Genomic DNA, 13,967 nt, shown 5'->3' with positions numbered 1-13,967 from the left:
ATCATTCTTCTACTACAAGGTGGGAGAGAACTCCCATTGTAAAACAAACTATGAATCCAAATAAATGTTTACAAAGCTGGCTCTGCTGGTAATTAAAACTTACCAATTTTATTTTTGAAAATGCAACTCTGCTGTCATTGCCATGGGTCTGATCTGAACACAAGTCTAATTTGACTTGTGTTCTCCTCAAGACATCCACTAGGTGGCAGTTTCCCATGTTGCAGGTGTGGTACCTAAGAGGCTTAAAAATAAGCCTCTTGGGGGCAAGCTTGCAAGTTATAAGACGGGACCGGCTTTGAAAGGTTAGGGCAAAATCTCTCTGTAAAGAGAGAGATAAGAAGCTCCCTAGGGAAGCCTTCGCTTCTAAAGGCAAGGGGAAGCCAGGAACCTGTTTAAAGAAGTTCATATACCTTAAAATTAATAGAAATTCTATACCTGTGGGAGATACTGGGTGATCACGACTCAGAGATGGACACAGCAAATGCAATAGCTCTCCAAATCCTTCCTTTAATGTCAGGTAGTGCTTCAACCCAAACACACACAGGATACATACTGTAGAGAAAAGGGACCTGAGGGCATCTGAGTCATGCATGGTGTGGTAGGTACAAACCTTGGCCCAATGCAAAGGAGCAGTCAAGGGCCTGGAAGAAGGATGGTACTCTCTTTCCCATCTCCATTTCTCTTTCCTACTGGACTTACACTAAAGTCCATGGAAGAGAAAGAGCTTTCAATTAGTGGAACCAATGAGGGCCCAGGGCCTTGGAGGGTAGATTTGGTTGTACAGTATTACAAAATATATTTAAGAAAAAACAGCCCAGGCCTCCCAGTAGCCCAAGTGTCAGCTGGTCCAGTGGCTCGACCTCTACATGTAGGTGTTGGACAGAGAAGGGGGAGAGAGTGATTGCTGGGCACTGGTGTCAGTTCATGATGGAGCAGCATAAGATTTTCCCTGCCCTGTGAACACGTACATAAACATAGCCCCCTCCCCTCAGCCCTGCTCTGCTGCAAGGAACTGGCTGAGAGTAAGTGACAGCTGGGCACAAAGTGTTCAGTGAGACCAGTTATGGGGTCTAGTGCAGTTAAGTCAGTCATTCATTTAGGACCTATTTTCACACAGGGGCAAGGAAAAACCAGAAACTTCTATCTCACCCTTTAAACTGGGACATTCCAACCTACACAATTACCTGTAACGTGTCTCAGCTCAAAACAGGCAGCTTCTGCTAAGGTTTGAAGTACAGAAAACATATAATGCAGCTCTTCTCTTAGTCCAAGCTCTAGCTTTTGGCCAGACTGTTGCAGAAGATTTCTAATTGAGAGGCAGAAACATCTGCAGTGAGGAAGGCAGCTATTGAAAGAATTCCAGGAGCATGAGACTGAGTTTGCAGAGCTGAGTGCCATCAGTTTCCTTTTCTACTGATATCTTCTTCCTTCAGCGCAAACTTCCTCCTTAGGACCTCAGAGATAAGGAGGGCTGGGTCTTCCTCCTTCAATAAACTCCGGTTCCTAGAGACACAATAATAGCTTGTATTTATTGAGTACTTACTCTGCCCTGGGCAGTGTTTTGTGTGTTGGAATACAATCTCATTTAATCCTCACAACACTCTTATGAGGTAGGAGCTACTACAATCCTTTTACAGATGAGGAAACTGAAGCACATTGAGGTTATGAATTTACCCAAAGTCATTAGTCACTCAGTAAGTGGTGAATCCACAGTTCAGAACCAAGCTTGCTGGTTACAAATCTCATCTCTTAACTAGACGTGGCTTTGCTATTTCCTAAAATGGCTACAAAACGTGGGCAAACCTGTTGGTATTGGCCTGTGGTGGCTAAGCTTCTGCTCCCACCTTCTGGCCCTATCTTTTCTTAGTAGCATTTCCCCAGGTCAGCAGGGGAAATGACTGATGACTCTTGGCTTTTCTGACATTTATTCGTTCTGGGGAAAAGGTGTGCTGAGGATTTACTATTACCTCGTCTCCCTGTCAGGGAAACTAAGAGGTTTTTTATAAGCAATCCAGAATTTATAGTAAAATGTTCACATCATAAGGGACCCGTGGGAACAAAACCAGTTTCAGATTAGGGTAGGTTCAAATTACCTGATAACATCAGGTATTTTCCTGGAAAATAGTTGCTTGAAATTCTAGTGAACTCTTACATACATACATCCTCATGAAAGCATTTTATTGGTCATTATGCTAGATGTAAAGGCCAAGATTGATTATTAAACCTTGAAAACAAAAAGAGGAACTGCCTTCAGTCTGTCACATTTCTGAACCCTGAAGATGGCGCTACTTTCCCGTTCTTAGTCATCAAGCCAGCTCCTTAGTCATCAACCCCCAGCTCCTTCTATCAACAAAGGAGGAAAGGGCCCAGGACACAAGTGAGAGGAAGGGCTTGGCAGTAGGGGGTCACAGATCTAATATGGTACAAGAGGCAGGTGTAAGAAAGTTGGAGAGTCCAATCTATAAAACATTGACCAGAAGAAAAAGGCTCAGTGTGGCCCCAAAGCAGCAGCAGCAGCTGAATCTGGGAATGCAGGAGACCAAAGAACTGCGGGTCCGTATGGCCAGAGAAGGAAGGTAAAAGTAACTTTCCTACAGAATCGACTACCAGGACCCTTGTCTAGTTTTCGGAAGAAAATGGGGCCACAAAGGGATCCTTGTGTGAGGTGAGTCACTATTCCTTTAAGAGGAACTTCGTCAGCTCAGGAGACAGCCCTCACCTCCCCACCCCCCAAAACAGCTTTTTAACTGCATTAACAAATACAGCTGCACATCTGGCCTCTGGATTTTGAGGTCTGGATGTCAAATATTTCAATGCCCAGGAACCTGCATTTGAATAAGCTTTTCTGGTATGTCCTGTGCGGTAGGGAAACACTGCAAGGTGGTGACTCCCTCAGGCTGGAGCTCTAGGGCTTCTCTGCTAGATGAGTTTCTCATGGTAGGTATTTCCCACATCCCCTTACACTGACATCAGAAACACCTAGAGCTCTACTCCTTGGGTGTTCTGCTTTGTTAAGTTAAGGTGTATTTTTTTAAATAAATCTGAGCAATTCTGATAGGCAGCCAGGTTTAGGAACTACCTAGGAGTCTCAAAAGCCTTGTTCGTAAATCTCTGAATTTGCAGGGCTGGTTTGAATAATGGACCACGGTGTTTAAAGGAAATGTTCCTTTCACCAAATAAGTCTACTTTTTTGAGATACTAAAATAACTATTATGCAATTATGTTTTGAAGGGTGGGGCATGGGGACACTTGTCACTAGCAGTATGAAAACTGAAGTGGTGAAGCCCCTCTGGGGGACAGAAGCTGGATTAGATGAGCCTTCTTGTAAAATCCCTATTAGTCTAACAACATTTGGTTGGTAGGTCACCCCAACCAAATGTAAAGTGTTGCTCTTTCCTCAAACTGGGGACCCAGGCACGAGCAAGCAGGCAGCAAGCTTTGTGAATGGAATAACACATGACTACTATTGAGGACTTACTATGTAAGTACTTTCTATTAGATAACTGGCCACAGGCAACTTAAACAATAAACAGATCATCACAGCTCCTTATAATATACTTACAGATCTTGGCTCTGCTTCACCCGGTGAAAGTCCTTTAGGATACCCATCATATCTGCAAAGCTGCTGGCCTTGGACAGAGAGATGCAGTCATCTTCTTCAGACGAGCTGCAGGTAGCCTTGTGTTCTGGTTTGCAACATTCAGGGCTGGCAGAACAAAGCAGGGGGACTGATGGAAGCTCAGGGACCTCTACCTCGGTCTCCTCGGTGATGTCACTAATGACAAAGGAAGTTGTAGAGTGGAATGAGGATCCAAAACAAGGTAAGGGAGAAGAGACATTTGAACTTCCTGGAGATAAGAAATCTGGCGTTAATGAAGCCGAAGCTGAAAGAGAAAACAATAGGCATGGATGGACATTGGGGCTAAAATACAGCAGTTACATCTCCCTGCAAGCACTGCCTACCAAACATTCATTTCCTACGCTGACACCATGACATCCTGGGTTCCTCCACTACCTTCCCCTCTCAGGATCTCAAGAAGATGTAGCAGTACTGGGCTCTTCCAGTGTTCCAGGAGGGCAGAAGAAAACCACCCCATAAGGGCCTTGCCTCCTAAAAGCTCCCATTCTGCAGTGCGCTGTGGAGTGACAGCACTCTTTAGACTGAAGCAACAGTGCAGAACCAAGGCCTGAATTTGTCGTTTTCTCTAACTAGGCCAGTGCTTCTGACTGTGCTCCTTTGAATCCAGCTATCTGTGACTGAAAGAATTGTTCTGAAGCAAAAAACCAGAGTGGTGATGGTCCTCCTAGTGCCCAGATTTTAATGGATAGAATTTCCTCAATTTCTAAGTTTCTAGGGAACATTCTAGGGACAAAAAAGTAGCCAACAAATATAAATGGAAAATTCACGTCCATTTCCTCTATAAAACTGCCATATGAAGGAATTAAATACATGAAGATTTCAAAGAGAACACCGTGATTTTTATGTGTTCTACCAACTGACAAGGTTTGGGAGCTATGAATACGAGTCAGTGAGGAGCAAAACTGAGAATGGGAGGAATATGAGGGTTAAACACTGAGCACCTTGGGAGAGATCCACCTGTTAGTATTTCCTGCATCTGGTCATCCCATTCATTTCCAGTGGTTCTGCCTTAACTGCAGACAGAAAGGTGGAGGAATGGGTGGAGGGTCTCTGCTGGAAAAGGCAAGGAAAGGGGAGATAGGTGCTTACAAAGAGGAATGTCTCTTAGTTGTAGGGAATGCTTATTTCTCATATTGAAAAGGAAAGCCATGAGCGCTCATGGAAGACATGATCTTAAAGACACTTGGAAGAGAGTGTTGGTTTTTGTGGCCAAGGCGGGGAATCTGCCTGGGGCCCCAGGTTAAGTGAAGATTTTGTTCCTAACCCAACCAGTCAGCCCCAAAATGGCTGACGGAAACCATCCAAAGATTGTAACAGGCTAGCCAGGCCTCATGGCAACCTCATGAGCCCTAGGCCCAAACACCCCCGAACCAAGGACCATCCTTATCCCTATCCTGTCCAAAAGCTAAGCAAAAAGGAACAGCCTGCTATATCCTGGTCCTAGCTCAGGGGCTCTTACCTGCATCAGCTGCCACTATTTTAGCAATCTGGCTGCGCAGGTGGCTCAGCTCCTCCTGCAGCTCTGTGGTGCGGCTGAGGGCTGGCAGGGCTGGCTTCTTAAAGGCCAGGAGCCTCTCCTCCGACCCACGGAGGTTGGGCACTGAGGCATTGCGCTGAATGACGATCAGAGGGCTGGGCTTCCAGGTGTGCCTCAGGGGGCGTGTATCGCTCCTGGACCAGGGAAAGACAGTGTGTCAGAGAGAGCGGGCCCCTGCACTGCTTCCAAAATTCCTTCAACCACTCCTACACGAGTAATACAGCCAGGTTCTGCTCACACTCTGAGCCCACAGCTCTCATTCCTGTTGCCCGCCACCTCTCACTCTTCCTGCTGCCTACCACCTCATCTGGGAAGAAGCTTTTCATTCCCCAGCCGGCAGGCTGTTGCCTCCGCTACCTGACCCGGGCATACGTCTCCTCTTCATCCGCAGCAATCCAGGCGATGTCAGCCAGAGTAGGGACTGGGGGCACATCCCTCAGACAGAGGTCAGAGATGTTGGGCAGGGTCTGTAGGGAAGCAAAATTCAACATTTACTGCCTTCACGATGAAACAACTGGAGACTGAGCAAAATACAAAGGAGGAACACCTAATGTGTAGGGAAGTCTTCGTAGAGGAGGTCCCAGTTGGAAATAGCTTGACTAAGAGGCCAGAAGCAAGAGTCTGTGAAATTACAAGTAATTCAGCATGGCTGGAACTGGATTGGTGGGGTGGGGAGTTGGGAGAGACTGGAAAGTGAATTAGGAGCTTGATTCTAAGACCAATAATGAGCCACTGGAAGATTCTGTGTAAGTAAGGATCAGATTTGAGGTTTTAAAAGATTACTCTGGCTACTGGTTGGGAAGGTACAGAGACCAGTCATGAACCTGTTGTATCCTCCAAGCAAAGCACGGTGGCCAAGAGCAGGGATGGGACCTGTTTTTTTTTTTTGCGGTACGCGGGCCTCTCACTGCTGTGGCCTCTCCCATTGCGGAGCACAGGCTCCGGACACGCAGGCTCAGCGGCCATGGCTCAGGGGCCCAGCCGCTCCACGGCATCCTCCCGGACCAGGGCACGAACCCGTGTCCCCTGCATCGGCAGGCAGGCTCCCAACCACTGCGCAACCAGGGAAGCCCCGGGACCTGTTTTTATATACAGTGTTTTACTGGAAAAATGGTCATACCCATTTGTTTAAGTATCATCTGTGGTGGCTTTTAAGCTATAACAGCAGAAGTAAGTAGTTGTAATGGAGAGCAGTATGGCTCAGAGCCTAAAATACTGGGTTGGCCAAAAAGTTAGTTCAGTGTTGTTTTTTTTTTTTTAATTAATTTATTTTTTGGCTGTGTTGGGTCTTTGTTGCTTTGCGTAGGCTTTCTCTAGTTGTGGTGAGTGGGGGCTACTCTTCGTTGTGGTGCGCGGGTTTCTCATTGTCGTGGCTTCTCTTGTTGCAGAACACGGGCTCTAGGCTCACGGGCTTCAGTAGTTGTGGCACGTGGGCTCAGCAGCTGTGGCTCACAGGCTCTAGGGTGCAGGCTCAGTAGTTGTGGCGCACGGGCTTAGTTGCTCCGCGGCATGTGGGATCTTCCAGGGCCAGGGATCGAACCTGTGTCCCCTGCATTAGCAGGCAGATTCTTAACCGCTGTGCCACCAGGGAAGCCCTAGTTCGGTTTTAAGTAAAAAATAAATGACATTTTTCATTTTCACCAAGAACGTTATTGAATGTATTCACTAACCCAATGAACTTTTTGGCCAAACTAATATTTACCCTCTGGCTCTCTGCTGACACCTGGCTAGAGCAAAGGGGTCTTCAGTGGTACTGGCCAGAGTTACTTTTTAACAGAGATGCCCATGGCCTAAGAGTGTCTTGCCTTCTGGTTGTGAGAATACAGGTGCAAGGACATGGACAATCTGTTACAGCAACAGGAAATTTCTCCTGGCAAGCTCCTTACAACACCTTTGTAGCTAACTGGGATCTACATGTTAAGGCAACAAACACTGTTAGAAGCAAACTTGATAATCTGACTATTTAGATTTAAATTAAAAAAAATTATACAAAAGGAATCATAATGTAACTCCTTAAATTGCTCCTTCACCCAAATGAACAACTAGGGAACAGAGAGACTGAGTGACACCATGTTAAATGAAAAATTAGGAAGGTTCAATTATGTACTTACTGATTACAACAAAGAAAGAACCATGCATTTAGAAAAAGATGGAAAAGAACTACACTAAAACATTAACAGTTATTGTGCCATGACTGTGTGATTATAGGTAATTTGTTTCCCTTTCTCCTTTACTTTTCATAATTTAATATTTTTATATGGGTAAATTAAAGAATAATAAATCAGCAAGATTCCCTTCAAATATTTAAAGTAATCAATTTACAACAAATCTAGAGATAATTTCTCAAAAATCCACCTATACATGAGTTAAGTTCAGATGTTTCTGTTATAGACTGTTTGGTAGGTAGCTCAGGAGTTGACAGCTCTGGCTTTTTGATAGGGAACCTGGGTCTCACAGGAGTGAAGTGATACTCCAGGGTTACAGAGGAAGACTTCCACTGACCCAGGAGCTAATGCTAAGATGGGCCATTTAGGGGAAGCCTCCATCTGCTTTCCTTGATTACCCAGAGTGCTCCTCTGCTATTGGCAATTAAATGAGTTAACATATATATAAAGTACTTGGCACAGAGCCTGGCACATTGTATGGGCTCAGTAAATGTTAGCTAGTATTACTAATACTACTCCTGCTCCGTGGGAGCCCGTGCCCTTGATCATCTCTGCCCAGCAGCGTGCAGGCAAAGGACTGGAGGGGCTACAACTGAGCGTGGGGGCAACCCTGACAGACACACTCCCTAGCTGTCCTTCCCTTTGCTCCTGATGCTTAAGGCAGCTAGGGCCACTTCCTGCCCTACACAGTAACTGGCAATCTGGGTCAAGGGACAACACCCCTGCAACCCACTCCTGACTAATACCAACCCTGACACCAATTCAGAGACTCCAGATCAAGCTCCTACACAGACTTTGCAGCTCAGCCATGTGACATACAAACTCAGCTCCTTCATTTTTGTTTCGCCCTGGGCCCACATCCTTTCAGGCATATATTTCTGTCTCCTTTGTGTAGGCAGAAAGCTGAAGTATCTCTTTTGTGTCCCAGCTCCCCAAATGCACACACCTTAACCATCTATCCTGGAGCTGATGCTTAACCATTAGCTCTCAGAGGGAGGCAGCTGGGACTAATAAACGTTACTTAGCTTTCCACTACACGAGGGGCCTTACTCACTTGGGCCAGACAAGAATCTGTGCTGCAGAGTGGGTACTAAAGGCCCCCTAGGCACAGAGGTGAGACTGAAATAGCCCAGTAAAGGAATGGCTAGACTTGGCCAGAAGGAAGAGGATGGGGCATAATGGCCTCAGGGAAACACTGAAAATAGGTAGCTAGAAGAAGTGACCAGGAAAGCAACCTGCCTTGGCAACGCCAAGGAGTCTGGGGTACAGAAGCAGCACCAGCCTCCCATACACTCTGAGCCTCTACTCTGCCTGCCCTTCCAGCTCACTTACCTCAAAGGATGCCCGGGGACATGGCTTCAGGGGCAGGTTGGTCCCGATTCTTCTCACTACACTTCGAGCAGCCCCATGTGGCTTGTTTTGCCAGATCGGGATGGTCTAGAGCAGAAAGAGACAGGGACAGCCACAACCTCAGAGAACATCCAACTACTGTCCCCATCCTCTCCCCCTGTCCCCTTTAGCAGGGGCCAACCTTCACCTTGGCCAGCCACCTAAGGGGACACCTGCTGCTGTCGAGGCACAGTCAATGCTGGGAGGGTCCAGTGAAAGGGTGAGGGATTAGCCGGGTGTAGGGATCAGCCAGGCTGCCCTCCCTTCCCTCTGCACAGAATGATGGAAACACATTGACTCCTTAACTGCCCCAAGATCATAGTTGGTTCTGCCTTGGGGGAGGGGATGGAAGGGAGGACCCTTCAATTCCAGGCCTGGGTTGGGGAAGAATTAACTTGAGAATCTCAGAACTGCAGCAGGTCCAGTGCTTAACCTTCCCCACCACACCCTTGCCCTGGGAATGCCCCTTACCACACTGGCTTCCATTCCTGCCATTTCGACTGGCTCCTGCACTTGAAGGACAAGGCAGCCACAGGGCAGCTCTGGAGGCTTGGGGACGCAGGAGGCGTGACGCCTTCATATCAGGCCATCTTAAGGAACCAGACTCCTCTTCCTGTGAAAGACCCCCCACAGGAGACTCAGTGGCCACCACACAAGCCCCACAAAACCAGGCCCTGCAGAGCCATGACTAACACTGAGGCTTCTCTGACATTTCACAGGGGGAGAAAACCAGCCGAAGAGGCTTCCCTCACCCAACAACAAATCCAGACCCTTAAAGGTTCTATTTCAGATTCGCTATATGAGCTTGGCCAACCCTGGGAGCCTTCCTGAGCCCTTAGGTTTTCGGAGGCAAAACTTCTGAAGAATATATATGTATAACTGAATCACTGTGCTGTACACCAGAAACATGACATTGTAAATCAACTATAATAAAAAAAAATTTTTTTTTAAGTTGATAAGAGAAAACAACAAGCAAACTTCTTAAGATGTAAACAGAACCCTTTGGAAGTTAAAAAAGCTCATGGGAAAGCCAGAGTTGTAGGTACCATCCAAGCCCAACATTCATTCCTGGGGATAAGATGTAAAAAGGCCAGCATGTGCCACCCAGCCTAGCGCTGCTGGGCCCCCATAAGGGTGAGAGGTAAAACAGACAACAGTACAAAGAACAGCCAACCACCAGTAGCCAAACCGTCTACTGGGCTACAGGGGAAAAGAGCCAAGTGTTTATCCTGGCTCAGCCATCTACTGGCTTAGTAGCCATAGGCAAGTCACATGACCTTTCTGAATGTTGGTTTCTCCATCTGTAAAAAGATGACAGGAAGAGCTGCCACTCTAAGTTACCTTAAGAGTCAATCAGTGAAACAGGATTTTAAAGTACTTAATGAGCTGTTAAAGCAAGACACAGATGGGTGGAGTTGCTGCTGACTGGATTCCTCACAGCTGCCCTTGCATGGTGAGCAGCTGCAGTCTATGAGCTCATTCAGTCCCTTGTTCATCAAACACCAACAATACTCACTCTGTGGCAGGCCCTGTGCTGGGCACTGTAGGGGCTATGGAAGGAGTAAGACACAGCCATGCTCTCAAGGAACTCATACTCTAGACGAGAGATAGGACCTGAATACATAATTCTAGCAGAGGCTGAATATCACTGCTTAAGAAAGGCACACCAGGCAGGTGGCCAGGTGAGTTCAGTCCCCGGCCCCAAGGCCCCAAGGTGACTTCAGAGGGGGTAAGAAGGGAAGGGAAACAGCAACACCACCACAGGTCTAGGAAAGGAATGTGAAGAGATATGTAAAGAGCAGAGTACGGTAAGGCCGCAAAGGTAGATGGTGGGGGGTGGGGTGGGGTGTTCAAGGGCTGGGAATGCCCTGGGTAAGAAGTCACTGGGGAGCGAAGCGCAGCCTCTGAAGAGGGGCTGGGCTGCGCTGACCGAAGCAGCTCTTTCTGGAAACCTCCCTTGGAGGGTCTCTCTTCTACCGCTAGGAGAGGAGGTATCACTCACTCACTTTACGATACATGAGGAAAAGAAGCTAGAGAGAGGAAAGGACTGGTTTAAGGTCACTCAGTGGTCACGGCCGTAGAAAGTCTGCAGACCCTGCTGCCTCCTGCACGGGCTCCATCTTCTCAGCCAATTCAAGCCTTTTATCAAAGTCCTTTTGTGTGCCAGGCTCTTTGCTGAATTTCAGTGGCTGCCACAAGCTCCATACAGCACTGTTTCCCTGTGTTTCTCACTTTAGTCACTGCAGCCACTTCCTCTCCAAACTCACCTCCAAACTCAGCTGGGCCTAACCCTCACACGACAGCCAGGGGAATCTCTCTAGAACACAGTGCTAATCACATCCCTGCCATGCTTCAAACCCCCCTATGCTTGCTAGAGCCAAGAGGATAACGTCTAGACTCCTCAGCATGGCCAGCAGGCCGTCCCCAATCAGGCCCAACCTCATCTTTCTCTGCCCTGTGTACCCAACTCCCCGCAGCCTACAAGGCCTGTCCACTCCGGCCCCTGCACACTTCACAGCCACACCTGCTTTCGCCTTGCCCTCCAGCCACGCTGGCCTTGTCCACACTATTGCCTCTGCTCGAAACACCAGCACCCCCTTCTCCAAGCTCATCCTTAATCATTTCTGGAGCTCAACTCGAGCATCGCCTCCCCTTCCCCGCCCGGCACCCCGCGTTTCCTTCGAGCAGCAGTAACTAGGTAACGGTGTGCTGTGCAGTTTGTCCGAAGGGCGGGGACTTCCCAAGCACAGCCCAGCGCTCGCTCAGTACACAGCAGGCACTCGAGCATTTGTTCAATTAAGACACGGAGCAACGAGAACGCCAACTTAGCCTTGAACCCTCCACAAGCGTCTGGCTAGAAGACGCCCCCAGCTCGCTGGCCGCGCCGGCTGGTTCCCACCACCTCTGCGCGCGCACTGCCCCTTCCGACGCTGCTGCCCCAGTGTTTACACGCGGTCCCCCGCCGGAGACGCAGCGCCTCCCGAGCGGGCCTGGCCGCATCACCCCGGTCCCCGCCGAGATCGCCGCGCTCAGCGCAGTTCTGCGCCGGGGGAGCCGCCGCGGGGACCTTGCCCGGGACACGCCTCCCCTCCCCCGCAACAGCCCGACCCGACAGGGCCAAGGTCGGCCAAGCTTTCGCCGCAGCTCGGGCGGCCCTTGGACCCACAGGCCCGGGGCCGGGTACCGGAAGGAGCGAGGAGGCGGCAGAAACGAGAAGCCTCTGGTGCAGCTGGGTGACTCGGGCGAGCAACTGCCCCTGGGGAATCAGTTTCCCCCCTGACATAGTGAGGCGGACGACACGGGCTCCCGCGAGAACCGGCGCGGGCACAGCAGCCGCGGGCACCGCACAGCGCCCGGCACTAGGCCGCGCGACAGCCGGGCCGGAAGGCCGCGCTCCCTCTCCGAGGCGGCACTCGGACCTAGTCTCACCTCACACTGCAGCTCCGGACTCACTCACCTCACGGCCCCTCCTACCACAGCGGGCCGCCCAGCCTCAACTGCCCTCACTTCCGCTGACCCGCCCCCCGGAAGCGATCCCTAGCAGCTGCGCACCGAGCCGCGGCGGCGCTCGCCCTCGGAAGGCGGGCCCTGCTGGGGGCGGGGCGAGCGAGGGCTCTGCGGGGGAGGGGCGGCGCACTTGCGGATCCCGAGGGAGGAGGCACGCCCACCCGAGGCCGCGACCCCGCCTGTCAAAGCCCTGGGGAAAAGCTGATTGCGCTTGGAGATCCCTGAGGCCTGCCTGGTCTCATCCGCCGCTGGTCTCGGCCTCCTTGGCGCTCTCCGCGCTTAGTCCCGAAGCGACTTCTAGAAGGGGTCTGAGTTGCTATTCGGCCCCCCAATTGATCGGTGACTGCTGTCCCCACCCCTAGTGCAAACTTCAGAATCCTCCCTCTGGCGTTCAAGGCCCCAGACTTACTGCTTGGTTGCCTCATCTCGCCCTGGTGCCTTCACAGTTCATGCTTCCCAGCCAAGACCCTCTACAGTCTTCTCTGCTCTACAGTCTTCTCTGCAGCAAGAATGCGCCTCTTCTCTGACTCCTGCCCTCCAGTGCTTTGTAGCTTTCTTTTATTTTAGCCTTTATGTATCTCTCTCTCTCTCTCTCTTTCTCACACACACACACTCACTCTCACACACACACACACGGTACAGTGAGTTGGTTGATCAGATGGGTAGATTGATGGGGAAAGACGCATTGCGAAAGAGACCCACATTCCTTCCAGTCTCACTCACCCACTCCCTCTTCGTGCTCAAACCTCCAGGGTCCTGTCTCCACGGCATCCAGGCCTGGGTCACATGCCCTCCTCTGACTTCAGCACGTGGCTGTGCCTGGCTCCCAGGCTGCAGTTTTTTGGGCTCAAAGCTTGCAAGTCCTAGCTGCCAGGGACAGATGGGCTTCATGGTGGGGAGAACCTGTGCAGTCACACAGGCCTCATGCTCAGACTGACTCGTTCTTGCTTTAATGCCCTGTTGTTGACCTCTTGAAATTAACAAAATAGTTTTCTTCAACAGGGCCCTGCATTTTCATTTTGCACTGGATCCTGCAAACTATGTAGCTGGTCCTAGTCAGAGACTCTGTCCACCCTGATCCCCACCATATTTCAAATGATGAAATTTGACTTTCAGGTCCAGCCCTCTTTCCAGGATGACAAGTTGTTGCTTTAATCATTGCTTTCCCATCCTGGGCAATGGCAGATCTTGCAAATCCACTCTAGGTGCCTTTCCTTGGTTCTCCCCAAAGATCCCTTTTACCCAACCTGTGAATCCAACCCCCAGCAGCTGTGTTGGCTACTCACAGATGCCCCATTCTCAGAATGGAAGCCCTAACCTGGTAAGTTACCCTACCCACTAAACCACTGACTGACTGATACAGGGTACAAGAGACCAGTTCAACTTGGCAGTGTGGTTTGTGCTCTAGAGCCCTGCTCCTGCGATCTGGCCAAGGCTTGGCTTTGAGACTCTATCCCTGGTCAAGGTTCTTCCTTTCCCCCTTCTGCTTCAATCCTTCTTTTACAGGTTTTTCCTGAAGTTCACACCCTCAAAGAAATTTACCTAATGCCTGTCTCAGGCCCTGCTTCTAAGATGATGGGTTTAAATCCAGAATCTTTCTCAACACAGAGCACCAGATTCTAAAAATAGTAAGTTCTTCCTCTAGGTCTATCACAAATTTATTTTAAGCAAATCACTCAAGCCTTCTGGTGACAAATAAGATAGTCCCCAAAGGCATTCCAGCCATGCT

The 13,967-nt window shown here is 49.5% G+C and overlaps 1 protein-coding gene across 5 annotated transcripts; it reads right to left on the bottom strand.

Moving 5' to 3' along the window:
- Window positions 1-154: 154 nt before the first annotated feature.
- On the bottom strand, window positions 155-12,768 carry MTFR1L (mitochondrial fission regulator 1 like). 5 transcript variants are annotated; one of them, XM_024766767.1, is made up of 7 exons: window positions 12,161-12,222; window positions 9,203-9,344; window positions 8,675-8,779; window positions 5,535-5,644; window positions 5,100-5,311; window positions 3,563-3,884; window positions 155-1,503 (listed from the first exon to the last, which is right to left on the bottom strand). In XM_024766767.1, exons 2-7 carry the CDS (start codon window positions 9,224-9,226, stop codon window positions 1,398-1,400), a joined length of 879 nt encoding a protein of 292 aa, XP_024622535.1. In that variant the 5' UTR covers window positions 9,227-9,344; window positions 12,161-12,222; the 3' UTR covers window positions 155-1,397. The 5 variants fall into 5 exon arrangements, with proteins under 5 accessions (XP_024622535.1, XP_024622539.1, XP_024622538.1 ...); XM_024766771.1 differs by lacking the exon at window positions 12,161-12,222 and adding an exon at window positions 12,648-12,768 and having other exon boundaries at window positions 483-1,503; XM_024766770.1 differs by having other exon boundaries at window positions 483-1,503; window positions 12,189-12,242.
- Between the last annotated feature and the right edge of the window lie 1,199 nt (window positions 12,769-13,967).

This window comes from Neophocaena asiaeorientalis, unplaced genomic scaffold, assembly GCF_003031525.2.
Source record: "Neophocaena asiaeorientalis asiaeorientalis breed wild unplaced genomic scaffold, Neophocaena_asiaeorientalis_V1.1 scaffold79, whole genome shotgun sequence".
Lineage (NCBI taxonomy): Eukaryota > Metazoa > Chordata > Mammalia > Artiodactyla > Phocoenidae > Neophocaena > Neophocaena asiaeorientalis.
Note: the sequence above shows the minus strand (reverse complement) of the source record. Positions and strands in the feature narration are given on the sequence as shown.